At 42.2% G+C, this 27,592-nt stretch overlaps 1 protein-coding gene across 1 annotated transcript in view; it reads left to right on the forward strand.

The window, feature by feature from the left end:
- TLN2 (talin 2) overlaps positions 1–27,592 on the forward strand; it is a 211,402-nt gene that overhangs the window by 147,164 nt on the left and 36,646 nt on the right. The window contains exons 33-47 of the mRNA XM_075160321.1: positions 2,634–2,727; positions 5,702–5,791; positions 6,938–7,060; positions 8,349–8,492; positions 8,682–8,843; positions 9,976–10,116; positions 11,173–11,354; positions 12,429–12,561; positions 14,262–14,363; positions 17,126–17,296; positions 20,551–20,697; positions 21,558–21,659; positions 23,038–23,157; positions 25,720–25,866; positions 27,387–27,553. Of these exons, the coding sequence (XP_075016422.1) occupies positions 2,634–2,727; positions 5,702–5,791; positions 6,938–7,060; positions 8,349–8,492; positions 8,682–8,843; positions 9,976–10,116; positions 11,173–11,354; positions 12,429–12,561; positions 14,262–14,363; positions 17,126–17,296; positions 20,551–20,697; positions 21,558–21,659; positions 23,038–23,157; positions 25,720–25,866; positions 27,387–27,553 (2,025 nt within the window). The remainder of the gene's footprint in view (positions 1–2,633; positions 2,728–5,701; positions 5,792–6,937; positions 7,061–8,348; positions 8,493–8,681; positions 8,844–9,975; positions 10,117–11,172; positions 11,355–12,428; positions 12,562–14,261; positions 14,364–17,125; positions 17,297–20,550; positions 20,698–21,557; positions 21,660–23,037; positions 23,158–25,719; positions 25,867–27,386; positions 27,554–27,592) is intronic.

A 27,592-nucleotide genomic window follows, 5' to 3' on the forward strand; every position in this document is an offset into this window, starting at 1 on the left:
TTTGTCCTGGACCTTGGAATCATCCCTTTCTAATAGCAATAACTTTATTTTTAAAAAATAAATCCGCTCCTTTAATAAAGGACTTCCTTAAGAAGTTATGCTACTTTACTTTGTCGTATTTGTTTAAAAAAAAAAAAAAATTCCGCATCCATTTTGTCTCCCCAGAAATAAATAGCTTCTAGGAAAATTGTAGGTAATCAAAGGCACACTGCTTAAAAGTGAAGGAGTTGCCTGAGCTTTTGTTATTGCCGCAGCATCGGACTGCTACAGATTTCTGCTTTAGGCTTGGAGCATTCCTGTTTGGAGCGTAGAGGAAGTTAGTGTCCCCAGTGAAGCCCAGTTAGTTGTTAGTTTCTGCCAGGCTGATATTCCCTCTGTAGAAGCATGTAATTAAAAAAGGGAGACAAGCCATTCAGAGCCTTTAGATGTTCTATTTTGCCATGCTGTTAACATGCGTGTCTGCATGCATAAGACTTTACATGGACATCAGATAACCCTGAAAAGTAAGTACTGTATCAATTCTCAGTTTGTGTTCAAGATGCTAAGGAGACACCGTATTTCCCTTCTCAAATCCTCCGTGGCTGCTTGTGACAAGCTTGCCAGGGCTCTGTTCTCTTTACCTGCTATGATATGGTCAGGGTCAAGTATTTTTACTTTCTCTTTTCTTATGACAATGAAAAAAGAGGCACAACTTCCTTTGCTTCCTGTTTATAAGATGGCTTATCTTTTCATTTTTCTCTCATCTTCTATGGTACTGTAATTAATCTTCTTGTCTTTTCTTTCCTTTCTTCCCCCTTTGTTCCAGCTATAATAGACACTCCAACTTTTTCAGTAGCTTTGGCCTCCTTGTGGAGGCATTTTTCTTGACTTCCTCTGACAGTCTCATAGGACTGCAACAGTGGCTGAGTTCCCTGCAGGATCCAAGTATTTATATGCTGTATTTGATGAAAACAAATGTGGCTTTTAGTGTCCTTAGCAGCCTCACTAACGCTCGGGTTGGTGTTTGAGGGGTCACCTTCCCGGTTCTACTGCTTCCAAATAGTTTTAAAAGTAATGCTTGTACCTTGGGTGTATTCCTGGATACAGGTACCTGGTGTGTAGTAATGATATTCATGAGACCACGTTGCATCCTCTACAAAGCTGACAATTCTAGTCTATTATCAAGTTTGGGGTTTTTTCTTTAATCACTGATATTCTCTGAGTCAACGTGCATTGTCTCTCTTAGATTAAAATCAACAGCGGGCAAGATATTTTTACATGAAGTTTCTCTGGGAGTGAACAGAACCTTCCATTCTCATATCTACTCATATGTCTGTATGCAATGACATTGTTCTGACACATAAAAATCACTGATGTTCAGGAGGTTGAGAATCCATCATTTGTATTGATGTTATGTTAGTGAAGCCATGCATGTTGTTTTTCGGAGACAGATAATAATTGTAAAAATATTTGTGTATACACACACACATTGACTTGGAGAATATCAATGATTAGTTAAAGAAAAAACCCAAACTTGATAACAGTTTATATAAATGTATAGCAGGACTACCTGTGTATAATACAGTATGCCAGACAGGACGCAAGACATTTATACGTAACAGTCCTAAAAGGCAGAGGAAGTTGGGAAAAATGGCTCCACAAGAACACCAAAGTTACTGAGAAGGGTAGGAGTCTCAGTTAAATAAATATGTCTGTTAGTTTCCATTCTTTTTTCCCTGGAATTAAACATAAAACCTGGTGTATATGTAATAAGCACATCCTGTTTCCTTTTGTAGCAGTATGATATCATCCATCTAGGTAATCCTGTTATTGATGTTATCATAGAATCATAGCATGGTTTGGGTTCGAAGGGACCTTTAAAGGTCATCTAGTCCAACCCCCCCTGCCATGGGCAGGGACATCTTCAACCAGATCAGGTTGCTCAGAGCCCCGTCCAACCTGACCTTGAATGTTTCCAGGGATGGGGCATCTACCACCTCCCTGGGCAACCTGTGCCAGTGTCTCACCACCCTCATTGTAAAAACGGACAATTCTCTCACGAGAGTTCTGCAGAGGTGCTAAAATACCTTTTAGCAACTAAGTTATGTCACTGTGCTAGTGTAGTGGGTTGACCTTGGCCAGCTGCCAGATGGTATTTTGCCCTTTTTTAACAAGTTTTACCAGAGAGTCCCAGCTTGGCTGCTGGGCTCAGCTGTGTCCTGTGGTGGGTCTGTTGGAGCTGCCTGGAACCAGCTGTGCCAGCATGGGGCAGCCCCTGGCCTCTTCTCACAGAGGCCACCTCTGCAGCCAAAACCTTGCCACAGACACCCAATACACTTGTTGCTGTGAGGTGAAAATTCTGTTTCTTCTGGACTAACTTCACAATTGTTCACATTGAAAGGATAGATTTTCAGGTGTGGATCACTATCAAATGCTTTAGTGAGAATGTTTTTGCTCCTATGAAGCTTGTTAAAGAAGAGGTCTCTAGGTGAACTGCTTAACATACAGTTAATCCCCAAACACTGAAAAGAAAAAATGTAGTAGAACATCAAAGTTTTAAATCTTTATGCAGTGTACAGTTAATGAAACAAAAGTTTTAATAAGAGGAATAGCTTAACTTTAAAATGTACCTTTTTTCCTTCTACTCTCCCTAGAGCTGTGACTGAGAGTATAAACCAGCTCATCACGCTGTGCACCCAGCAAGCTCCCGGGCAGAAGGAATGTGATAATGCACTCAGAGAACTGGAGGTATTACTACATTTCAAAAGTTCTTATGAATAAAAATGGGCCCCAAATGTTTGTTTCCTTTGTTTTCTTTGTCCAATTAGCTGCTGTCACTGTCTTCTCAATTGATATCTGTGGCAGGGGTTTTAATTGCATATAAGGTAAGCGTAGAACCTCTGTGAACATCTTGTAGTTTTGGCCAGAATGAAATTTGCTGCCCTGTCCCCATTTCCTCTTCCCTACCCTTCAAAAGGTACAGTTTAGTCCTTATTATTCATACTTACATTGAATTAAGGAAGAATCATGACAAGATGGACATTCCCACTACCAGCAGTGCACTGGAGGGAGCTGCAGTATCTTGATTTTTCTGCTTATAGTATGTTGGTGTTGACACCCCGCTTTAGGATGACGTTTACCATCTTTTACCCTGTTGCTCCCTGCCATTTCTTAGTGTAGATTTTTGATGCCTTGTATCTGCTTTTTCACAGCCAAGCTGATATGACATGTGTGTCAATACAGGTTTTTGCAAGGTATGTTCTGGTTCGTGAGTGAAATGTTTGGCTGGCTAACTAGTGGGTAGCAGGTCAGTTGAAAGACCTAATTCTAAGGCTGTGCACTGATCACTGAGACAGATGCTTACAATAGTAGGAAATAGCATCTTTTTAATTAAACTAAATGTTTGTTTTCTGTCAAGGTCAGAACATTGAGGGATGACTGGCCTACGTAGAGAATGTAAAACACCTTCAAGCTTTTTATTTCTACCCCTTGGTATCAAAAGGATACAAAGGTCATTGCAGTGCATTCCAGGGTATCGTGAGCTCTTGTAATATGCAAGTCCACAGTCATCATCCCAAAATATTGGTAGGAGCTTGCCTAGGAGCTGCTTTGTACTTTTGAATTCTTAGCTTCTTGAGCTTAAAAATGTTATCCCCTTGGTTAAAAGGAGTGGCAGCAAGTCCAAGTAATAGAAAGAAAAAACTGGAAATTGGGCCGTAATGGCTGCCTGAAATCACTGCAGAATGTAGGGGTGGAAGCGCCATTTCTTAGGACTTCCTGAAAGACTAATGGGGAGAGGTCTGCAAAACAGCAGGGATGTGAAAGGTCAGGATTCCCAGCTAATAAGCCACAAAAAAATGAGAGCTTAGGGGAGAAATGTAGGGCAGAACAGCCTTAAGAAGCCATTGCAGAGGGTTCTGTGCCAATAGCATGGCTTGCATGGATTGCAAGCAGAGTCCAGGAAGGGCAGAAGGAAGATCTGTAGCATCTTGAACTTCAGGAGACACTTGCCTGAGAGGGACAGTTAGCGAGAAAAGCCTGGGTGTATGAAATTAGATTAATTTATGAGAAAAGGGAAACTGAGGCAAAACCACACAGTCCTGAAGCCAGGCTGGAGACTGGTATCAAAGTGACCTGAGGAAGCTATCAAATTTTGGGGAAAGCATTCTTAGTAGCCTTAACTTTCAATTTCTCTTTACAATGATTGAGCTTTTAATTCTTCCCTTGGTTATTCATCGCCTACTATTTCTAGTCTCTCCAGGGCTTCTTAAAAGTACTAAAAAGGTTTGTTTCTGTAGAAAGAGGTGTGTATCAGCTTGGATTTGAGAGACTGACAGTATGCTCTGTAGTCTTCCCTGGAGACTCTGGAAAACTGTGTTTAGAGAGGACCTTACTGTATGACCTCCAATGAGATAACTAAACTTGCCCAGAATTGCAGCTGAAAGGATTAACAAAGGTGTTACAGTAATAGCAAATATATGTCAGTGGGAAGTTGTGCTGGCTTGTGTTTCGCTGTTCTGTTTCCTTATGTTCCGAGGGCTTCTGACTCCATAGTAGTGCAAGTACTGCAGGAACGCTGTTTGCTTTACAAGTTGTTATTTAAAGATGGAGCACAACAAAGAAGAGTTGCTGCAATGTCTGTGAGAACTGAGAAAGAGATAAGAGGCAACTGGAAACTGTTTTCTAGATATGACTTCTTCCTCACGTCACCTTGTTCTCACAGTTTAATTGCTGTAAGGCTTTAAGTTAAACTATAGCTTTTAAAAAGCAATAGCTGAGCTGTTAAAAATATTGTAGGTGTATCTTAATGTTAGGAGTTTAGTTATGAGAAAAGTCTAAGGGTTTAAAATCATGCCTAGATTTCCTTCAGGTGGAAGGCGAATGTCAGATAGAGATGTTGGTATCTTTCTATACTTACGGATTTCACTTTCATCGGAAAGACTAAAAGTCTTTTCTACCTCATATTTGGCAGAAAATAGCGTTCCTCCAAACTTGGAAAAAGGCGTATTGCAGATTTTTTTATGTAGAAGAGAATTAGTCTGCTGCATTTTACAGCTTTTTATAAGTTTTGTTATCTAAATGTATTGATTCTTCTCAATGAATATGTGACTGACTTTCACGTTGTTATTTCCAGGAATCAGAATCACCTCAAAAAAAGAAATTAAACCCAACTAGTATATGTAGTTTTCTGGCAGAGGGAGCTGTGTTGGTGGAATCTGTTGACAGTAGTAAGAGGCAGGCAGGTGGTTGACTTGCACTTAGTTTGGTAGCCCTTTGTGTCTCTAGACAGTACGCAATAAATGGTAGCTCGTTTTCCTATCACGCTTGTAATTCCATTTATGAAATTTATAATAGTACTGAAAACATGTTAGACTGTTGACAACTGACAGAAAACCAGATTACCTCATGTCAGCCGAGCATCACTAACTGACCATAAATCGCTCATCACAAACGCAAGGCAAACCACGTTAGCCTATACTTCCAACAGATTCATAGTGCACAAATGTGTAGTTACTGCAGTTCAGTTAATGTAGGCTAGCATTTAATGTGTAGCACGCTCATCTGTGTGTGAGCCCTCAGTGAGTGTGTAGTTTTGTTTGCTTGCTGGAGACAAAGTTGTAAGATTACATTGGTATAAGCAGGATAGTTGTGATGGTCTATGTTCTTTTCAGCTCAGTATTTCAGCCTCTGTCAATAATCAGAGTATCTTTCATTATTTCAGACAGTTAAGGGAATGCTGGATAACCCCAATGAACCTGTGAGCGATCTCTCGTATTTTGATTGTATTGAGGGCGTAATGGAAAACTCAAAGGTAATTCCCTTTTCCCACCTCTGTGCCAATTGTAAAGTGCATTTTGATTATTGGAAGTTTCCACATGCATCAAACATGTTAGAAACACAGTACAGTGTTTATAGCTAAAATGTACGCTGCATTCCTTGATAAAGCTCAGCCTGAGATGGGTCTCTTACAGGTAATTTCAGGTTTTGGTCACTTAGAAGGCGTATTGCCTTGGTAAGAAATTTTTACTTAAGTGACTGGTATGTAATGCTGTTAAAGTTTCCCCCTTTCTCCCTTCCTCTCCTGTGTATTAGACAGCATGTCATACTTTCATGATATATTTTGACTGCAGCTGTGTTAGAAGCGTAAATGGGAGGCTTGGCAATGAAATATCGTTGTATCGTTTGTATGTGCAAAACAGCTTAGAGAAATGTCTGAGCAGTCTAGATATTCCAGCACATCAGAAAATCTGTGTGAAATCTCTTAAGTTATTTTTAAACGTACCATGCTATACATCTTTCTTTGAAGCTTTGCTTTTGGTGTCCTTATTATTTGATGTGTTGGAATTGTCTCAGATCCTTCCTTCTCTGAAAGAAAAAGAAAGTGCTTAATGGATGTGCATGTCATCTTGCATCTAACGCTCTACTGCAGTCAGATCTTATTTTGAATTTTAAAAGAAAATAAACTGAATTCAGTGGGAGACCCTGTGGCAATTAAGGTATATCCTGTCATTCAGATGGTTCCAGCAGACTAGATGCAATTTCACTTCCACTGAGTTTCAGTGAGTTTGGGGGCAAAGAACATCCCAGATGTGTCGACAGCAGCTGTGGGAGTTGTTGTCATGTTCTGCAATCTGTGAAATGTACCTAGCGCCAGGCTAGCTCTGAGGACTACTGGATGATAGCAAAAATAATGAGGGTTAATTCTGTATCCTTGTAGTCATTTGCACTATAATAGTGTTTATGTTCGGCACTGTCAATCCAGTGTTGATCTGCATGCCTTATCCCTTGCGCCACGAAGAGGAATGTGCCCAATTCAGTGAAGTCATTAACTAGCTAAAATTTCTGGAAGCCAAGTCAAAGAGGTTTGTAGGCCAGAACTGGCTCAAAGCCAGGAATCGCTTACCTTTGAGTGGTAGGGAAGCATATTGGGAAGGTAACTTTTTTTTTCATTTCTGAGGTTCTTGGAGAATCAATGGCGGGCATTTCCCAGAATGCCAAAACTGGGGATCTTTTAGTCTTTGGAGAATGTGTTGGAGTTGCATCCAAGGCTCTTTGTGGCCTCACAGAGGCAGCAGCTCAGGTAAGTGACTGAAGTCTGTAAAGCAAGTGTATGCTTTTATTTTTTTAGAAAGCTCATGTTGTGCGTGTGTAAAGCTGAGATTTCCTTCCTTGTGGCCAAACAAATGATGACCTTGTACTACACGGCGTGCTCTGTGTAGATCCACAGAAATTGTGCATACACTGCTGTACATTGCACAAGCAGCAGAGTGCAATAACATGCATATTTTATGAGGAAGGGAAATTACATCAAGAAGGAAACTTTTCTGAGGATAAAGCAAACATCAAAGCTGCAGCATATGGAATTCATGTTTGCAGCTCAAGCTCTGAAGTATTACTTCATAGATAAGTGCACAAAAAACAGCCACAGTTAAAATGAATGAATCGAGTTTGATTTAGTTTGTAAAAATTCATAAGGAGCGCTACTAATTTCAGACATTTTAAATAATAAGCAACCTGTTTCAGCTGTTCAGATACTTTCGGAATAACTGAAATTCTTAAGCTACTACAAAAAATTAGAATCTGGATCTGGTCACTGGTTTCACTGATCTGATAACTGGGTGACTTGAACCTTTGAGAGCTGATGCAGCCTCTTCAGTGAAGGATTTGGCTGTGGGCAATCATGCTCTGCATCTGGAAACCGTTTCTTGATTTCTCCAAATATGGAATGTCTCAGTATGGACTTAATCTCCTCCACATCTAACCCTGCATTGCCTTACTGGTATATCAAGGTGACAGATAATTGTATCTGTAATGGAAATTCATCAAGAAATCTTCAAATATGGTTTTGACAGTTCAGACAATTCCTCCTTGTTAAGAGGCATGAAACTTTTATTTAGTTGAGAAAGAAATCAAGTTTGGCCATCAGACATCATCTCACCGCAGACTTGATGGGTCCTACACTCAGCAGTAGTGCATTTGCTATGAATTGGTTTTCTACTCAGGCTTGATGAAAACCCTCATGACCTCCAACTGTGGCTAATCCAGTAAATAATTTGCTGATGCAATGACCATTAAAGCTCTTTCCATTGGCTATGCAAGTGGAAAATAACATCTCCAGGGATACCAGCTGCTTAAACAGGGGAGAGTTTTGTTTTGACTTAATAAATTTCACAAGTGTAAGGGTAAGTTTCCTTGGTTTCGGAGGATTCTGGAGATTTATTACTAAAAAAAATGTTAATAGTACTTCACAGTATGATTTCTGGATAATCTCTGACCACCATGTGCTATGACATGGCAAGCTTATCAAAGAACCAAGACAGATTTAGCATTGTTTCTTAGGACTGTTTTCTTCCTTTCTCCATTTCTAGGCTGCTTACCTGGTTGGCATCTCGGATCCAAACAGTCAGGCTGGTCAGCAGGGTCTTGTTGACCCAATTCAATTTGCCAGAGCCAATCAAGCAATCCAGATGGCTTGCCAGAATTTGGTAGATCCATCAAGCAGCCCATCACAGGTAATTCCAGAGGATTGCAGTGAGACCGTCATTGTTAGGACGCGTGACTTCGCGTTATTTGTGACCAAGCAAAGGAGTTTTCGTTTGAAGCTGTTGCATGGCTTTGAACTGCGACGTTGCAGAGCGAGAGTGTAGTAACTGTCATGCTTCTTTGACAATCTGCTTGTTTTGTGCGATCTCTTTTTACAGGTATTATCAGCTGCCACAATTGTGGCCAAACATACTTCTGCTTTGTGCAATGCTTGTCGCATTGCTTCATCAAAGACAGCAAATCCTGTTGCCAAGAGACACTTTGTGCAGTCTGCCAAGGAAGTTGCAAACAGCACTGCTAACCTGGTTAAAACTATCAAGGTACAAATGCTGCTTAATTGTGCTTCCATCTTCCTTTGTGTTTTTATTTCTTTTTTTTTTTTCTGTTGAGACAGAATCAGAACAGTTAGAAATATCTTTTTACCTTCTGCGATATGTGTGGTTTAAGAAATCATTAATTACATTTTTGAAGACCTGAATTGGAAAACAGGTTCAGTGGTATAACTGCCGTAGTCAAGATGGAAAGAATTGGGCAATATTAGTGTTAGGAGAGGCAACTGTCCCATCCCGTAGGAGACACCTCTGTGTTGATGTATTTAATGAGCTTGCACCGTAAGAATAATTTGCAAACAACTGAATGTGAAAGTTTTTAATGGTGTTACATTGCTCAATATCTGGAGGTTTGTGGAGGTATTTCTGACAGCTTTACCATGTTTATAAGAGAAAAATAAAGAAACAAATAATACTGGGGACCAAACAGAAGCCGTTTATGTTGCTGCTCTTTAATAAAAGTCTCCTGTTAATAGTAATCTTTTATTTTCCAGATACCTGCCTGCGATTTGGCAGGAGGTAGCTTTTCCTCATGCAAGCAGAAATAATACTTGTTAAGCCGTAGAGGACTCAAGATTCTAAACTCTTCTGGAAGCCATTAGCTGGTCTGCTACTGAGAGTCTTTTAAAATAATTATGCTCTTAGGACTGGAAGGTTTCTATTACGTTACACAGAAGGTCCTTCATATTGAAATCTTTCCTATGAGATTATGAAAGAGATCAGTTGACTCGTGTGAAAATGAGAACAATAAATTACTGGTTTGCTTAAAAAAAAAAAAATTAAAAATCAGTCTACAGGAAAGAACCACCATGTTAGCCACTTCCACCCTTTGGAGCATGAGGTGCTGAGACACAATTTATGAGAGTCATCAGAGTGCAATGATAGAAAACCTTTATTCAGTCTTGTGAAGCAAAGCAGCAGTTTTAAGTTTGGGGTCAATAACCAGGTAAGTAAAGAAACAGATGCTTAAAGGATCACAATCTTTGCGTCAGCCTTGTTTGTGGGGGAACTTTCACATGTCATAAGCACACAACAGGTTAAAACTATAAAGAATTAAACCATCTTCCTTCAGTTTTGCAAAGGAACCCATTCAGACAGAACTCAATCATGATTTAATTTCCAGGCCCTGGATGGCGATTTCTCTGAAGAGAACCGCAACAAGTGCAGAATTGCTACTGCACCTTTGATAGAGGCTGTGGAAAATCTGACGGCATTTGCTTCAAATCCAGAATTTGTCAGCATACCAGCACAGATCAGCACTGAGGTAAGGCAGGATGCTGCACTTTCACCCTCAAAAAGTTGAAAATGTTGAATTACTCATACGTCGGGAGAGAGAAGTGAGTGTAAAGATCTGATCCGGAAAAGTCTCTCTGTGTTCCTGGGTGTTCATAGGGCATTCTGCTGCCATTCACTTAACCTCTGACCTTGAATTTTGCACCAGTAGGATAAAACTAGTTAGGCTGCAGTAAGTGCTGCCAGTCTCCTGGCACTGTAAAGTGATACAATACAGGTTTTTTCCTTCCAAAAATGATGCAGTCATGATGACAAGAAGCAGGATTTTTGGGAAGAATAACTTTCTGGGGGCCTTCTGTATTTTTTCCTGAGTTTTCCATCCCCAACCCCTGTAACTACAACAGAATAGTATTTAAAGTAACTAATAAAGGTTTTTTTCGGGGGGGGGGGAATAAAATAAATCCTTCAAGCTTCATAAAAGCTTCAAAGTAGAGGCCATGTGTTGTTACTGACTCTCCAACTGCTCCTTCCTGCTTTTGGCAGCCTCTGTTCCAGCTTGCAATATCAGATGATGCAGTAACTGTTGCAGTCTTAAAGTTGTGGGGCTGTAACTGAAATCTAAGCCTGTCCTCCAGGTGGTACCTGGGTTTACCAGATTACTGGAGATAAAATAGATATAGAGATGATGACCCAATTAGTGTGTTGTAGACCAACTAATTCCTGGGAAAAGAGCACACTTGGTTGGATCTTGCAAGTTTTGTGACAAATAAAGTTTACTTTCAATGATATGTCCGTCTTGTCTATGACTAGACAAGTGTCATTGTTTTCTCCTGTTTCTCAGCTGGATGGTGCCTTTCTAAACTTGAGAAGTGTTTCTTAAGTATGTTTCAGAGAAAACAATTGGACTGCGATGATTTTAGTACTATTTCCATGTTGACTATCCGTGAATAAATAGTATGATACGAGAAATGATAATGCCATTTTAATGCTGTTAATTAATTAAACAGATTTTTAGGAGAAGAAAGTGTGGACGAACTCAAATAATTACTTAAATGTTCTTTGTGTTCTTGTACCTTTCTGACCACAGGGATCGCGAGCACAGGAACCAATTCTAGTTTCTGCTAAAACAATGTTGGAGAGCTCGTCTTTATTGATCAAAACTGCTCGTTCTTTGGCTATCAATCCAAAAGACCCTCCTACGTGGTCTGTACTAGCTGGGCATTCCCATACTGTCTCAGATTCTATCAAGAGTCTTATCACCTCTATCAGGTATGTCTTTTGTAGTAACTTCTTTGTGTCCACATTTAAGCTGTAATAATTGAGCAGTCGTTCATAAAGAATAATACCATATGGCCATTAACACTGTGGTATTTTTCACTAATGGAAATTATTTATTCTGTGATGCACAGTATCTCTCCAGTTATGCTGGGTGTTTAATCGTAATTAATGACTGCAGCACTCTGCAGCACAGGGTTGTTCTTTGTATTCTGTCCTCCTTCCCTGGTTCCACCTCCAATTCAGTTTAAGGTAAATGTAATAGAGAATGCTGTAGAATAAAAAACATGTACCTAATATTACCTCCATCCAGATCACGTACCAACATATAGTACGTAGAGACAAGCATTTTTTTTAAGGTGGGTCAGACGGTGTATACGTTACCTTTGCCATCTATTCTTTACTATAGTGTTCTCAGTTTACTTGCAAGAAGTGAATATTCTTTATTTTTTGGACTAAACCTGTCTATCCCTTTATTACTGAAAATTTTAAAGTGTGGTTCTATACTTAACCTCTTAATATTGATTAAATCAAAATGGTATGAAAAGAGTGAACTAAGGAGTGTTTACAGATTCGTTGATTTTTGATAATGATTGTACCAAAATAGCAAACTGCACGTCAGGACAAAGTACTCAGAAACTTAACCTTTGTTAAAAGATACCTTGGACTGAACATAACACCTAATACCTAAGGAATTGTTTTCTGAGACAGTTGATCGTGCTGTACAGAAACATGAATATTTTTTCCGGCTGTCTGCTGCATTTTCATGTTGCCCTCCATTGTTGGGCCAGTCTGGCCATCCCGAGGAGGTGGAATTTGCACTTTTATTCTGAGGCAACAAATTTTTTTCTGTCTAATCATTAAGAGAGGAGCGATGTGCGTGTGTGAAAGTGTGCAGAGTACTCTGTACATACATCAAAATCCTGTAGGTAGAACAAAGCTAACTTTCATCCTTGTTCTCCTCCCACGTGCTTTATGTATTGCCAGGTAATGAGGTACGCTTGCGTGTATTCATGAAGGAGCCTGCCTCCTTCCCACCGTGCTCAGCTTGCTATCTCCGTCTTTCAGGGACAAGGCCCCAGGCCAGCGAGAATGTGATTTCTCCATTGACGGGATCAACAGATGCATCAGAGACATTGAGCAGGCCTCCCTTGCAGCCGTCAGTCAGAGTCTGGCCACCAGGGATGACATCTCAGTTGAGGTAAGGCAGATAGCACAGGAACAGACAGAGGAATGCTGAGCAGCCCTTACCCTGCTGCTTTGCTTTTCATTTGAAGATTTGGAGATGAGCACTCGGCACAATCTGCCAGGAGGGGAGAAGTATTCTTACTGCAATCTTTCTAGGCAAAATCATGTGCCGGCCAAAGTGTATCACTTCTGGAAAGATACCAGAATCACCAGGCAAAAGTAGGGGTGGCAGTATTATTTTTAACCACAGTCACATACTACTCTGACTTCCTGTGCTGACGTGACCAACTGATAGTTAGTGTATCTCTGGTGCCTTGCCATGTGGAAGGCAGGATGTTTCTGAAACTCATCTATTACTAGAAGTCCGGTGATGTAAATGTCTATGTCATTTTTCTTAATGCCTATTTTGTCATTAAATAAGTGAAATCTGGAGTTGATGTCGATACGTTCTCATTAAAAAAGCCCGCCCCGCCCTGTGGTAATGTAGACCAATGCTGTGCTATTTCAGCCTTTATCTAATTGAAGAAGGGCTGTCATGCCAGACTGCCTACGAAAAGTCATGACCAGATTCTCAGCCTGCTCTTTAGTCTCTTTTTGTACTTTTGCTTCTTGAAATTACATGTCTATTTTTGCATTCCAGTGGTTTTCTTCGGGCTGCAAAGCTGCATACTAGAAACATCTCAGACTAAATGAAGCTATACAAAAGAAGTTATTACAGGAAATATGTCATAGATATAATTCTTTTCTATTTAAATAATGAAGTCATCTTGGACACCACGTCAAACGGAAATAAACGTTATGGCCGTTATTTAGTATAAAGCAATACAGGAATGTAATGAAATGAAAAAATAGTATTTATTTTCTCTCGCCTTTCATGAGAGTGAGCTAAGTCCCAGCAGCTGGCAAGACATTAAGTGGCTCTGAATTAAAAGCCAGTATTTATGCCTCAACAAGCCCAGTAATATACTCTTCTTATGTTCCTCTCCCGCAGATGGTATTCAGGGGTTCAGTCCACATCTCTGTCCCTCAGAGATGTCCTTGTGCCCAAGCTGAGCTGCCTCTCCCCGAGCTGCAGTAGCTGTGGGATCAATGAGGTGGCCAATTTCCTGGATGACCGATGTCAGCTGCTCCTGTAGAGCCTATTATAAAGAAGCTGTCCCTCATATGACATCTCTGTCCCTCAGAGATGTCTTATTTTTCCTTTGTCTTTCCTTATAGGTGAATTTCTCCTGCTATCTTCAAAGTCTACAGCAGAGCTTTTTGCTCTTGGGCTGTATTGTCTGCTTTGAAGAAGATTTCTTCATATTTAAATCGGTTTCTCTGATCGGTGCAATGATACTAAATCTTTGGGAGGGCAAGAATAGGTTGGCGGAGGGTTGTCACATTGCAATGAGAAAGGACACCTACTCCCGAGTACTGCCGGTTGGAGTAGGAGGGAGCCATCTTCCCCCCTCTCTTTCCAGACTTGCCATATAAATCTAAAGAGGAGCAGGCCTGTTTCAGGGTTCTTGTGGTTGAAACAGGGAAAAGGAGGAGAAATGAGCAAGTATGTAAAGAAAGCCGACAGTGTGGATTTCTGCATCCTACCATAGTGGGTCGTTTGAACAGCGTTCTGAGTATGTTGGTTTGGTCTGAGGGTGATGGTTATGGTATGGTACAACCATAAATAAAAGAACAGCTGTGATAGTAACTGACAATTTCTCTTTATATTAGGCTCTACAGGAGCAGCTGACATCGGTCGTCCAGGAAATTGGCCACCTCATTGATCCCATAGCTACTGCAGCTCGGGGAGAGGCAGCTCAGCTTGGGCACAAGGTACTGTCCTACCATTACAAAGGTATTTGAAATCTCAGACAGCTGGATGCTAGGGGAGACCATGATTTAGTAGCTTTTCTACTTCCTACGAAAGAGCAGAAGAAAGCGTATGGAGGGAGGAAAGATCTGGGATTTCCAAATACTTGGGGCTGAGACAAAATAAACCTGTTTATGTTTTGGGCCATCTGAAAGATATTTTCATTGAGGTTTTTGGTGAGGGGCAGGTTTGTGGAGAAAGAACAAATGAAGAAAGGGGAGGGAAAAGCAAAGATGGAAGGGCGGAGCGTGATGTTATAGGTCTCCCTACCTCTGGCCATCACAGCCAGCAGCTGTACATATGTATAGGTTCTTCTGTCTCTTGTGCTGTGTTAAGGTGACCACAGGACCTGGGGCCCATCACAGTCCAGGCTTGTTCGGCAGGTCACAGAGTTATAGTTCGAATATGTATATATAGCAGAATTTGGCCAGTTGATGCAGTCTGGCAAAGGTTTGTCAGATCCTATCCTGATCTGAGGTCCTTGCATAAAGCGCGCCACTCCATTTCTTGGCCAGCTCATGACGAAGCGAGGAGGGAGGTGTGGGATACGCACAGAGGTTACCTCTGGCCTATGGAGGCCCATCTCTTGAAGCAGCTTCCGTAGTCTGAGGAGAGGGAGGTTTAGACTGTGGTTTCAAGGAGTGTGATGTGCCTGCTTTCCACCTTCTGAGCGAGGCACTCTGTCTCCATTGATTATAGAGGGAGTGTTAGCTTTATTAGGAAAAAAATTGTTATTTTGAACTACCCTGAGTTTCAGCCCCTGCTGCAAATTTTTAGGGGTAAGGGGGAAGAAAGGTTTATAACAATCTTGCATTCTATTGTAAGCGTTGTGTAAATATGTCCCTCTGTTATGTGGAGTGTAAGTATGGTAGAACTTTTGCTTATTTGATCTCTGTCTAAAAATGAAATGTTACAACACACGTACAAGAAGTGTGCTTTATTTACTGTGGTTATTACAAGATTTTAGTAGTTTCTCAGATAGTAATTCCTCATCCTACAATATATTCTTGAGAGAAAAATAAATACAAGTTTTCTGTGTCAGTATATTTAATACTGGAAAGGAATCACTTTGTTAGTGTGAGAGCTCTTCCAGAGTTGTACCCAAGTAATTCCATTTAGCTTTGGATAACCATCAAGTATTTCATAACTATTTGCAGTTTTGATTCTCAGTTTACCTAGCCCTTGAGGCACACAACAAATCAGGATTGCTAAGATACAGGTAGTTAGGGAGTCACATACCTCCTCCTGCTTGTTAGGTAAATGTTGACCGAAGTTGACAGCACTTTTCTTGAGCCTGTTTTTCCTGCTGAATGCAGAAGAAACCATTCCTGCTGTTTACTTTGACACAGTTTAAAAGACCTATGATTGAGTTGTTTTCCTTTTTTTTTTTTTTTTTTGGCTTTAATCCTCTGAGAAACAAAATAGAAAAAGAAGTCTGATTAAGTCTTAAAATTTTATTGGCTCTTATCTATCCACATAGTCATTTAGATGGAGTAAACCTTTCAATATCTTTCCCTGCACATGAAGTACTGCTATTTTTCTTCCCCGTGCCAGCCTTCAAAAGATGCTTATAGCCCCTGCAAATGTACACACACTTGAACTTCTGAGGCTTCAGGTGTACCAGATGGTGCCACAGTGGGCTATTTGTGTGTGTTATGTGGAGTAATCGGCCCAAAGCAGTACAGGGTTTTCGCATTCAGTAAAAACTGTAAAAGCAAAGTCTCATGGATTTCTGACAGGAGCCAAGCGTGGTTGTAGTTTTGTAGAAGATGTGTCAGATGACAGGTAGACTGTAAAAATATTCATTCATCTAAAAATGTTTGCTTATTGTCTTAGAATACCTGTATAGCCAAAAGCAGATATTTCCTCTGAACAAGTGTAAATCAGATCAGAAACTGAGGAAAACAAAGAGACTGACTCCACGCATTTCTGAAGACTAAAATACAGCAACAGAAGCTGCTAGCAGAACCGTGTCTTTAGATATTCCAAACACTGTATTGAGCCCACGTAATTAACTTAGGGAAAAATGCAGCGTGCTTGGTACGCGGTCTTTGTAGCATGCCTGTCCTATTGGCCTATACCAGCCACTGGGTTGCAGACTAGCACGTAACCACTAGTCTCCTTTTTAGCAGCAAGAAACACTGCAGGGTTGTCTTAGGGAAGTGTTCATGCATCAGGAGTGATGAACCGTGTCCAGAGGGATTGTTAGCGCTTGTGCCCACTCTGGTGTCTTACACAGCAGAGAACCATCCCGGTCTGCACTGGAATCTGATGAAGAGGGTTTGAGAGGTTAGGGAGTGAAGGCTGCGAATACAAGCGGTCCCTGAGGTGAACAGAGCCATCCAAATCCAGTGCAGTCCCATTTGTTATCTGTTGTCCACCATGAAGGTTGAGAAATCCTTCCCTTGCATGGAGGAGAGATTTGTCATGGATGCTCCTATGTAGTGTGCGGCTGCCTTCACGGTTTTAAAAACGTGATCTCAAGGGACCGTGTGCATCTGAGGGGGGAGACACATGGCTTTATCAAGGAATTTGAAGGTGAGGGGAGACAGAATCACATGGGCACATAATACAAACTAAACGCTGTACAGCGCAGAAGTACTAGGACAGTGTGCTACTTGAGCTAACCCACGGCCCGGTGGTAATCAGGGAATATGGTTCTTCCTCTCAGTTATACCTGAGAAACAGGGTTAATGGCTTTCTGTGGTTGTTCTGGCTTTCTTAGGTAACACAGCTGGCAAGTTACTTCGAACCCTTGGTTTTAGCTGCAGTTGGCGTGGCATCCAAAACACTAGATCATCAGCAACAGATGACTGTGTTGGACCAGAGCAAGACGCTAGCAGAATCTGCCTTACAGATGTTGTACGCTGCCAAAGAAGGGGGAGGAAACCCCAAGGTACGGTTGCCGGGTGTAACTAAGGGATTATTGGAGATGGGCAAGGGGCAAGGGCGTGAGGGGAGAGGGCAGGTGCGCAGAAAAAACAGCAGCTACCTGCTGCATGGCTCAGGGATATGTTTGCAGTGAAAATGCCACTGACGGCTCTCCTGCCATCTCTCATCGGAGAGTGGAAACACTTGCTGAAGACAGGATTCCAGTCCGGCTCACAGCATCCTCACAAGGGACACAGAGTCGGGGTCTGATGGCAAATATCTATGTACTACTACAGGAACCAACCGGTTAAAAGACAGGGCCTGTCTGCCACATGGCCCAATGGGCGGGAGCCCCCCTGGCCCTCGTGGGTGACGCCCCACGCCGCCTGGAAGCAAGGACAGGGTCTGCTTTCTGGCGCTGAGCTCCACGTGGAAGCGCCCACCATCCACAAGCCACCCGACAGCATAAGGACCGTGCATCACCCGGACCTCATGCCTTCTCCCAGTGGGCGGCAAGCCACACCCTGTCCTGCCCCTGAGGGCCATTCAAAAACTGCACGACTGGGCACAGCCCCTGCCGGGCATCCACGTGTGTCACGGCCCCCTCCAGCCGTACCTTCCCGTAGGGGAGCTCCCGTCGTTTTACGGCTCTCTTCCCGCGCCTTTCTCAGAGGGACGCCATCACACGCTGCTTCTTTCAGAGCTGGCTGCGCGCATGTTTCTCTGAGGGGGGCGTGTGATACTTTATCTATGGCTACTGTCGCGCAACACGTTTCTTCTGGCGCTCTTCGTGCCCATGTATAATACAGGCGGCGTCACGTGACACTTCTTCCTCTGGCGCGCTCTGCGTGCCTTTATAGAGAGCCGTCATCGCGCGACACCTTTTCCTCTGGCGCGCTCAACACGCCTTTATTGAGAGCTGCCATTGCGCAACGCTTTTGTCCTCTGGTGTGCTCTGCGTGCCCTTTGTGGTGGTGCATTCATACCCCTCCCTTTTCTTCCCTGGGCCACTTGTTGATCTGGGCCGCCTGTTGATCTCAGAAGGAGATAAAATTTAAGCGGCCTCTAAACCACTCATTCGCGACACCCTTATAGAGGACCGCTGTCGCACAACAGTTTTTCCTCTCTCATGCTCTATGTGCCGTTACAGAGCCATCACGTGATAACTTTTCCTCTCGCACACTCTGCGCACCCTTAGAGAGCCGTCGTTGCACGACAGTTTTCCTCTGGCGCGCCCCGTGCACCTTTATAGAGAGGCGGCGTCGCGGGACGCTTCTTCCTCTGGCGTGCTCCACGCACTTTCAAAGAGAGCCGTCGCTGCGCAACACCTCTTCCTCTGGTGCGCTCCAGAGAGGTGGCGTCGCACAACGCTGTTCCCTCTGGCACACTCCACGTGCCTTTATTGAGAACCATTGTCGCGCGACGCTTGTTCCCTCTGGCGCGCTCCACGTGCCCTTATGGAGAGCCGACGTCACATGACACTTTTCCGCTGGCATGCTCTACGCGCCTTTATTGAGCGTTGGCGTCACACAATGCTTTTTACCTCTAGCGCACTCTGCGCGCCTTTAAAGAGAGCTGGCGTTGTGTGACACCTTTTCCTCTGGCGCGCTCCGTGCACTCTTATAGAGAGGCCGCTGCACCCGATGCTTTTTCCTCTGGCGTGCTCTGCACGCCTTTATAGAGAGGTGGCTGTGCGCAGCGCTTTTTCCCTCTGGCACGCTCGGCGCGCACTTACAGAGAGGCATCGTCATGCGACACTTTTTCTCTGGCGCATTCTGCGTGCCTTTATGGAAAGCTACCAGCGCATGACGCTTTTCCCTCTGGTGCGCTCCACGTGCCTTTAAAGAGAGCTGGCGTTGCGCGACACTTTCCCTCTGGTGCGCTCTGTGCGCCATAATTGAGAGCTGTCATCGTGTGACACCTTTTCCTCTGGCGCACTCCACGTGCCTTTATTGAGAGCCAGCGTCACGCAACCCTTTTTCCTCCGGCGTGCTCTGCGCGGCCTTACAGAGGGCCGCCATCGCGCGACGCTTTTTCCTCTCGCATGCTCCGCGCACTCTTATAGAGCCGTTGTTACGTGACACCTTTTCTTCTCGCGTGCTCCACGCGCCCTTATAGAGAGCCGTCGGTGCATGACGCTTTTTCCTCTCGCATGCTCCGCGCGCTCTTATAGAGCCGTCATCACGCAACACCTTTTCTTCTCACGTGCTCCGCGTGCCCTTATAGAGAGCTGTCGTCGCGTGACACACTTCCTCTTGCGTGCTCCATGCGCCCGTATAGAGAGCCGTTGTCACATGACACTTTTCCTCTGGCGTGCTCCATGCGCCTTTATTGAGAGTCGTCATTGCGCGATGCTTCTTCCCTCTGGCGCGCTCTGTGCGCCCTTTTACAGAGTCGTTGGCGTGCGACACCTTTTCCTCTGCTGCACTCCACGCACCTTTACAGAGAGCTGTCGGCACGTAACACTTTTTCTCTCTGGAGCGTTCCGTGCACCCACGTTGAGAGCTGTTGTCGCACGATACGTTTTCCTCTGGCGTGCCTCTATTAGACACGTGGCGTCGCGCAACGCTTTTTCCTCTGGTGCGCTTCCCGTGCCTTTCTCTGAAGGGTGCTCACACGCCCCGCTTGTTTTCACTCCTTTTTTTTCATGGGTTTTTTTTTTCTAATTGTATTTGTTCTAGGTTTGGGTTTGTTGTTTTTTTTCTTTTTTTTTTTCCTTTTATGAGTTTTTCATGAATATCCAAGCAGTTTTTTTGAAGTAGGTTTTTGATTGAAGATAGAGGATTTTTTGGGTTTGATATTTGTTTTTATTTACTGCTTTAGAAAAACTGTTGTTGTGAAATAATGCCTTAGGAGTGTTTTTTGTCACAGCCTTTTTTAGTGATTGCTATATGATTGTGATTTTTTTTTTTTTTTCCTTTATATGGCAGGCGTTTTCTGTTGTTGTTCATATGTCTACATGTGTTTCACTGTCTGGTGTTGTTTTTGCCTTCCCTTATCTTTGTTGCTTCTGTAGCGTATGAGTCATTTTCATCAGTTTTTCTAGAAAAGGGCCTGTTGCTTTTCTAAGCAATTCCTGTTCAACATTGTGTTTTCTTGTCTAAGCAAGATTTGTTCTGTTGACATTGCTGTTAGATTTAGCTTCTCATCTTTGTCCTGAAAGGGGATTTTCAGAGCTTTTATTGTATTGTCCTCATTAATTATGCTTTTGATTTGCACGTTGATTTATGCGCAGAATGCTCTCTGATGATCTCTGTTTTCTCATTTTCTTTCTTCCAGGCATCCCATACTCACGATGCAATCTCTGAGGCCGCTCAACTGATGAAAGAGGCTGTGGATGACATCATGGTTACCTTAAATGAAGCTGCAAGCGAAGTAGGCATGGTTGGAGGTATGGTAGACTCAATAGCAGAAGCAATGAGCAAGGTGAGCATAGAAATCCAGACTCCCTTTTTGTTTTGCACTTGAAAGCCGATCCACATTGCAGGGGGTTGGAAGAGCTGCTGATGATTCACTTCAGCGATGGTTGGTAACTGACACGCTATGACAGGAAACCGAAAGATTCTTTGATTTTGCAGATTATGAAATCAAACTGATGGTGCTTGTGTTAACAACCTACACTGTACCTGTTGGTAGAATTACTACAAAATATTTTTATTCAGTATTTTATGCTGGTATTTAACTGCAATCTTAAGTCAACTGGCCTTTTATTTTTGCTTCCTTTTCCTACTTATCTGTCATGTTAGTCTCCTAAATGATCAGCAGGCCAACCTTGAAGCAAACTACTTTCAGAGGAGAAGATGATGTCAAAGCCTGAAGTGCTCTGCTATGCTTTGTAAAGTATTCTACTGAAAAAGTATAGTTGCAAAATGTAAATTAGTTCAATCCAAATAATTGGCTTTTCCTATCTCAAGTTAAAGGTGTGCAGGATTGAAGCCTTCACCACGGAAAGGAATCTTACATTATCTTCTTGCAGGAACATTTTGTTTCGTAACAGTTGCACATTCCTTTCTACGTTAGCCAAGAACTATAGGTGGTTTGACCTTGCATGAGAAGTTGACCTTGCGCTTGAAAACTCTGCACTGTAAATTCTCTGCGTGTTCCATGCTTGTAACATGGGCTAAAGTCTTTTCTGAGATTCTCCGTACATCCTGTCTTCGCTTGCATATTTTGAGAGAGAGGAGATTGTAAAAATGAATATATCATACAATTTTATTATTGCATGTAAACTATGCTATTAGTTATGACCTTATTATTTCTCCTGTATTTTTCCCTCTTTCTTGCAGCTGGATGAAGGCACACCTCCAGATCCCAAGGGAACATTTGTTGATTATCAGACCACTGTGGTGAAATATTCTAAAGCCATTGCTGTAACAGCACAGGAAATGGTAAGATATTTGGTTAGAACTAAGTACAAACTCTTCTGCATATATAAGGAACATGGAATGATTTGCACAGTGTTGTGAAACTCTTTATAATGCTAATTTTCAATAACCTTATCTCTTTAGGGGTAATGGAGCAAAGGAAGTGATGATTTTGTCAATTTAACCCTTGGATCTTAGTGGCGTGATTGTAGGGGTGGCCCTCTACAGGAGGAGTGCTGGATTGTATTGTGGCTGTTCTGCACAAAAACTTTTTATTTGGCTCATTTTCTGCGAGAAATAAAAGGAAAACATTTCACCTTCACACTTTTTCATCAGCCTGTTCAATTGTCACTGAAATACCACCTTACGTTTATTGATGACCTCAGGCTACCCTTTTACACTTACTGTTTCATTTAGCCTGTGAAATAACATCAATATTTTTAGACCCCTGTAATAATACTTATGAATGAATGCTGATCAATATCTCAAATTGTTCTTTTCTTGCATTTCTGTGATTCACCTGGGCTTAACTAAAGAAAAAGGACACTTGTTGAATCAAAATTTTCTTAACTCATGTTTCACAGTAATGCTTACCATAATTTGTTTACATTTTGAAGAGTGCTTCCATTGCTTGCTTGTTTTTGAGAGGCAAGGGGACTATTTCTGTATGCTACAGACAGGATTTTTTACAAAATTGATTGCTGTTGCAGTCAAGACAGGTTGCTGATTCTGCTATCTACGACATTGCAGCTTATTGGCAAACAATATAAATTCAGTCTAAAACTAGTTTTGCCTCAAGGATGGAATTCCACGGCTTTTACTAACATAAATTGGAGACAGAAGAAATATCTCTGTTAAAAGGTAGGCTTTTTTCTAAAGAGATATTCAGTTATATATACTGACGTTCTACCACGGCATTCTGCGTAGTCCTACCTCTTTCTTGTTGGTCCTCTTCCCATTTTGCATTGACATGTTTTGCATTGGTCCTCAGATGTTTTCCATTTTCACGCTCCCATGCCACGCCACCTGAGACTGATGTAGGCTAGCTCACTTTTGACAAAATAAGGTGGCTGCAACACACAAAACCCGCTTCCCCACCTGGTCCGAGTATCTGGCCCGTCGCCCCGCTATGTCAAAGAGTGAATTACCAGCTCTAACTGCTGCTCTTTGATTACTCCATATGTTCTGCAAGTGCCTGGTTACTGTGACTCTAATAAAGCATGTTTGCTTGAGTTTCCTCATGGAATTCTTGCTGGAGGACAGGTACCTTACATGGCAAGTGGTTTACCCTATTTCAACAGTGTGGCCAAACAAATGAGTGTGTTTCTAAGCTGGAGTGTATTAACAAATTATTCTCATGCCTGTCATTTTTCTTTTTCTCTTGCCTGTGTTCTTTTTTCAGATGACTAAGTCGGTTACTAACCCAGAAGAGTTGGGAGGACTTGCATCACAAATGACCAATGACTATGGGCATTTGGCTCTCCAGGGCCGAATGGCTGCAGCTACAGCAGAACCAGAGGAGGTCTGCAGTTTTTAGACCTCTTTATTCTCTGTATACGGTGGCGTCAACATGGGTATTCTTTTACCATAGAGAATACAATAAATACAGAGCGAAGTGACGAGAGGTATTCACCTCGCTCGGTTGCAGCAACACGCTTGCAGCCATTGCCAAATGCAATACATCCCTTGTATGATCAGACAGATAATAGGTTTCGAACCGTTGGGTAATGTGTTTTCTTTCAAATGTCTTTGCGATGATTCTAAGGCAAGTGCAGTAATGCGTTTCCACTGCCTTTGCTTCGTTAGCCACTTTTGAACGCAAGCACTGTCTATGCTACGTGTGCTCTGTCTGTTAGGCAAACAGGTGCGCTAGCTCTGGCCCACTGACACTTGAAATGTGGGACAGGACAGCACATCTGTTCCCAGAAGAACTTCATTTGGCCTCTTATCACTTGATTGAAACCGTGATGTGAACCCAGTCAACATTATAGGCATACTTCGGCTATACAGATCTGTCTCTTACGATCTACTTCTATTTTCGCTAACAACAGACTTTAAGACACAAACTATATGCAGCCAGACAAAAACTCTACTGAGTTTGTTTTCATTGGACAGAAAGGAACTGATGAGCATGGCAAAATTGTGTCTTTTCAAAATGCCATGAAATCTTAGAATATCAACAGTTATTTACATGTATGTGTCATAAGTACTGTTTCCTTCATATGGTTTGTGGAGAGATATCTATTTTGGTCTTTGATATCGACCTTTCCCTCCTCCAAATATACTCTGTATTCCGTGTGCCTTCACAGGGTGGGGCAGAGCTGCACATAGTACTACATAATTACTGGTAACACACCTCAGTTTTACCACTGCTCCTGTGCATGGGTGTATAATGATAGGAATTAGGATTTACTACAAAGTGTGTTGAGTGAATGTTCAGAACTTCAAATCAGCTTCGCTTCTGTATCTCTTCCCCTTGCTCTTGATACATGTGAATTGCCTACCGAACAGGTTTTCTCTTAGGAGTGCTATGAATCACGAGATTTTTAACAACACTTAGGGACTACGCAAAAGACGTAACATTTTACTTCGTAAGTGTGGCTTTTTATGCTACAAGCCTTGTTATAAGAATTATCCAATCAAAGAACAGAAACCTTTTGTTAAAACCTCAGTCCGGCTTCAGAAAGAAACGGCTTGCAATAATAGTGAGCAATTCCATAGACCATGACAGAATCTCCTAAATTACTTGGGGCTTTCGCTTACAGACAACTGGCAAATACAAAGAAAACTCTTAATTATTTACTATACAGCTTTCCTTCGATCTCATATGTTTTGATGAATTACAAATGTGTATATGCTTTTTTATCTTGCCTGTAAGCGATTTCAAGTATAACTTCCTGTCCTGAAAGCGAGATGCAGGCAACTGGTAGGAGCACCAGTATCTTTTGCTGCCGGGACATCTTTCGTACCTCAGAGTTGGAATACGATACAGGAGGAGCGGGTTCCCCATGCAGTCTTACACGCCTCGTGCTAACAGAGGAATATGGGCTATTCGCCTCAGTTGCATTAACCTGTTACTGGAGTTGCTGCATATTCTCTGAGCACAATTACAGAAATCCTGTCACCTCTCTCTTCTCATTGCGTGCCTCTGGTTATGGAGCATAGGCAAACTTTATCAAGATGGGGTAAGAGGGTATCTCACCATCACCAAATGTATCAGATTATCTAGATAAAAGACCTTCAAAGAGTTTTTGACTGTGTAATTACGTTCCACCACTGATAGACTGCTTGAGTGTTTCGTTCTCAGTAGCTACATGAAAAGCAATGGCTTGCATTTGGCTTGATATTTTTAAATTGAATTACCATTTCTGCACGTTACTTTCTGCCTGAAGTTGAAATAATTCCATTTCTGATACTAATGGCTGTGATTCCTGCTTACTTATTAATCCAAATACACACCTATATGCAGGTACTAAAACTCTCACGTGTTTCTAAACAGGGACCACACAGCTTATGCTGTAGGATTATTAATAAATCAGAAGCGGTGAGGGCAGGATTTTCCACATTTCAGTGCTCTGCATGTATGTGGTCAGTTCTGGAGAGTTGAGACTCTGTGAGAGATTCAAAACCAAACAAACCGAGTCATACACTTTTTGACCCAGTTTCAGCAGTGTAGAGTAAATGTGTACTTTTTACCCATCATACCTACCTTGAATACAGCTCAAGGTATAGTTCTGGGAAATGAAGTAGTGTTATTTGAATGTGGTGAAGTTGTGTATGCTTGAATGACGTACGCTTGACTTGGGTACATGCCTTATGCCTTCTCTTTCCTGCAGTCTGGTTCACTAGTGCTCCTGTTTCATCAGTAAGCCTTCTATGGGTTGTGCTACATGAGTAGATGGTATTACATCTCTCCTTTTTTTTCTGATCTCTGCAGAGAGTATAGCAATGGGCGGAATACTGGTAATAAAGATTCACCAAAGTGACCGTGTTTCCATTTGTGTTGACACAGTGTACCAGGATGACATGTATTTATTCACTTTGCTCTTGCTTCCTTTTTCCCTGTACCTCCTTTACCATCTAGATAGGGTTCCAGATCAGGACTCGGGTGCAAGAACTTGGCCACGGCTGTATCTTCCTTGTGCAAAAAGCTGGAGCTCTCCAGATTTGCCCTACAGACAGCTACACCAAAAGGGAGTTGATAGAATGTGCTCGTGCTGTCACAGAAAAAGTAAGACATCCCTCTATGTCGCCCCATGGTGTTTGTCTGCTGAGCTTCCCCAGGGAGTAAACCAGTCAAATTGTTTGGGTTCAGGAAATTATTTTTTTTTTAACTTCCCATTATAGTACAATATTGGCTGAATTGCACTAAGTTCTTACTTTTCTTTCAAGTGTTCAGTGCAGTTATGTGCTAGATTAGCCCATGAGTAGCCCTTCTCATGTCTCGTAATAAAACTTCAGCCTCATACCAGAGGGAGACTGGTCCAAAACTAATCCCTAAGACATGAGGTACTTGTGCCTTATGAGGCACTCCCTTGGAAATACTAAGTCCACGTGGATGGCCACAGTTACCGAGATGAGGTTGGTCGATGACACATGATTTCATGTAGCGATGTCCTCCCCTTTTAAGACTGGGCCAAGCTAACGCACTTAGAACTGCATCTTCAAACTGGCTGGGGTTTCTTGGTCTTTGGTCTTTCTAGGTCTTGTCCACTTCAAACAGATGGCCTGGGTAGCTCAGCTTTGCTGAACCTTTTTGACGGCCTCTCTCTCCTTTTGTTGGGCATGAACATTGAGAGTCAAATGTCAGTTAGTTTTAGATTTCATTTGTTCAGCCTGTGTTAGTGTGCTCTCAGCTTTACAAATTTTCCACCGTGTCATGCTCCAGGAGTATCAGCAATTCCGGCAATTTAAGCAGGGGTAGACAGTATCTTGTAAGAAGAATTAAAGCTGATAAGGACAGTAATAATGAATCAGAGGGACGATCTATTCAGGGACAACTCTGAATCTGAACAGAACCTCGGGAAGAACTGTACTATTAGAAGTCAGTATATACATATCCCCAGATGTGGATCCTTTCTTGCAAAAGCAGAATTTAGGACCACAGTATGGCATGAGAACAGCATCCCACCTGCGGAGCTTTTTAAGTACAGTGTTAATTAGATGAAATGGAGATCTCTAGGTTTTTTACTTATCAAAAATGATGCTAGATATAAAGCCATATATTGTCTTTCTATAATTTTCTATAAATACAACAATATTTAGTATCTCGATTCAGAGAGTCTATACTTTCTATTTCTGTGATGTTAAAGTTTATGTCGGTGTACTGTGTGTGACTCTTGGGGTGCCTAAGGCCAGTGTTTATTTGCGTGTGTTAGGGAAAAAGCATTAGCTCTTGGCTCTGACATTTATCCTGGCAGAAGTTCACTACATTACCTCTGACTGTCTTTCAAGGAAGTTTTAGCTGACATACTTCATCCTATGACGAACAGATCACTTCATTCTGTCTGAAAAGTGGACTTCCTAGCTGAAGTCCCCTTTAATTTGAGACAATCTTTAATCGTCACAATGACTGCACAAAGAGAGCAAATAAGGGAAAGGGGAAGGAGAGGCTTATTAAAATTTGTAAAATGACATTGCAGAATGAATTTCTATTGTTGATTCCAGTCACGTTAAAGACCTCGCTTAATTCAACATCCCGTAATGACGCTTTCTTTCAATGACCACCTTGTTGCTTTATGTTGTTTCCAGGTCTCCTTAGTTTTATCTGCCCTTCAAGCAGGAAACAAAGGCACACAAGCCTGTATTACTGCGGCTAGTGCTGTGTCTGGGATAATTGCAGATCTAGACACCACTATCATGTTTGCTACTGCTGGAACCCTTAATGCCGAGAACAACGAATCATTTGCAGACCACAGGTCGGTGTAACTGAAAAAGATGAAAGAGCACATGCACAG

Source organism: Calonectris borealis, chromosome 11 (genome assembly GCF_964195595.1).
Source record: "Calonectris borealis chromosome 11, bCalBor7.hap1.2, whole genome shotgun sequence".
NCBI lineage: Eukaryota > Metazoa > Chordata > Aves > Procellariiformes > Procellariidae > Calonectris > Calonectris borealis.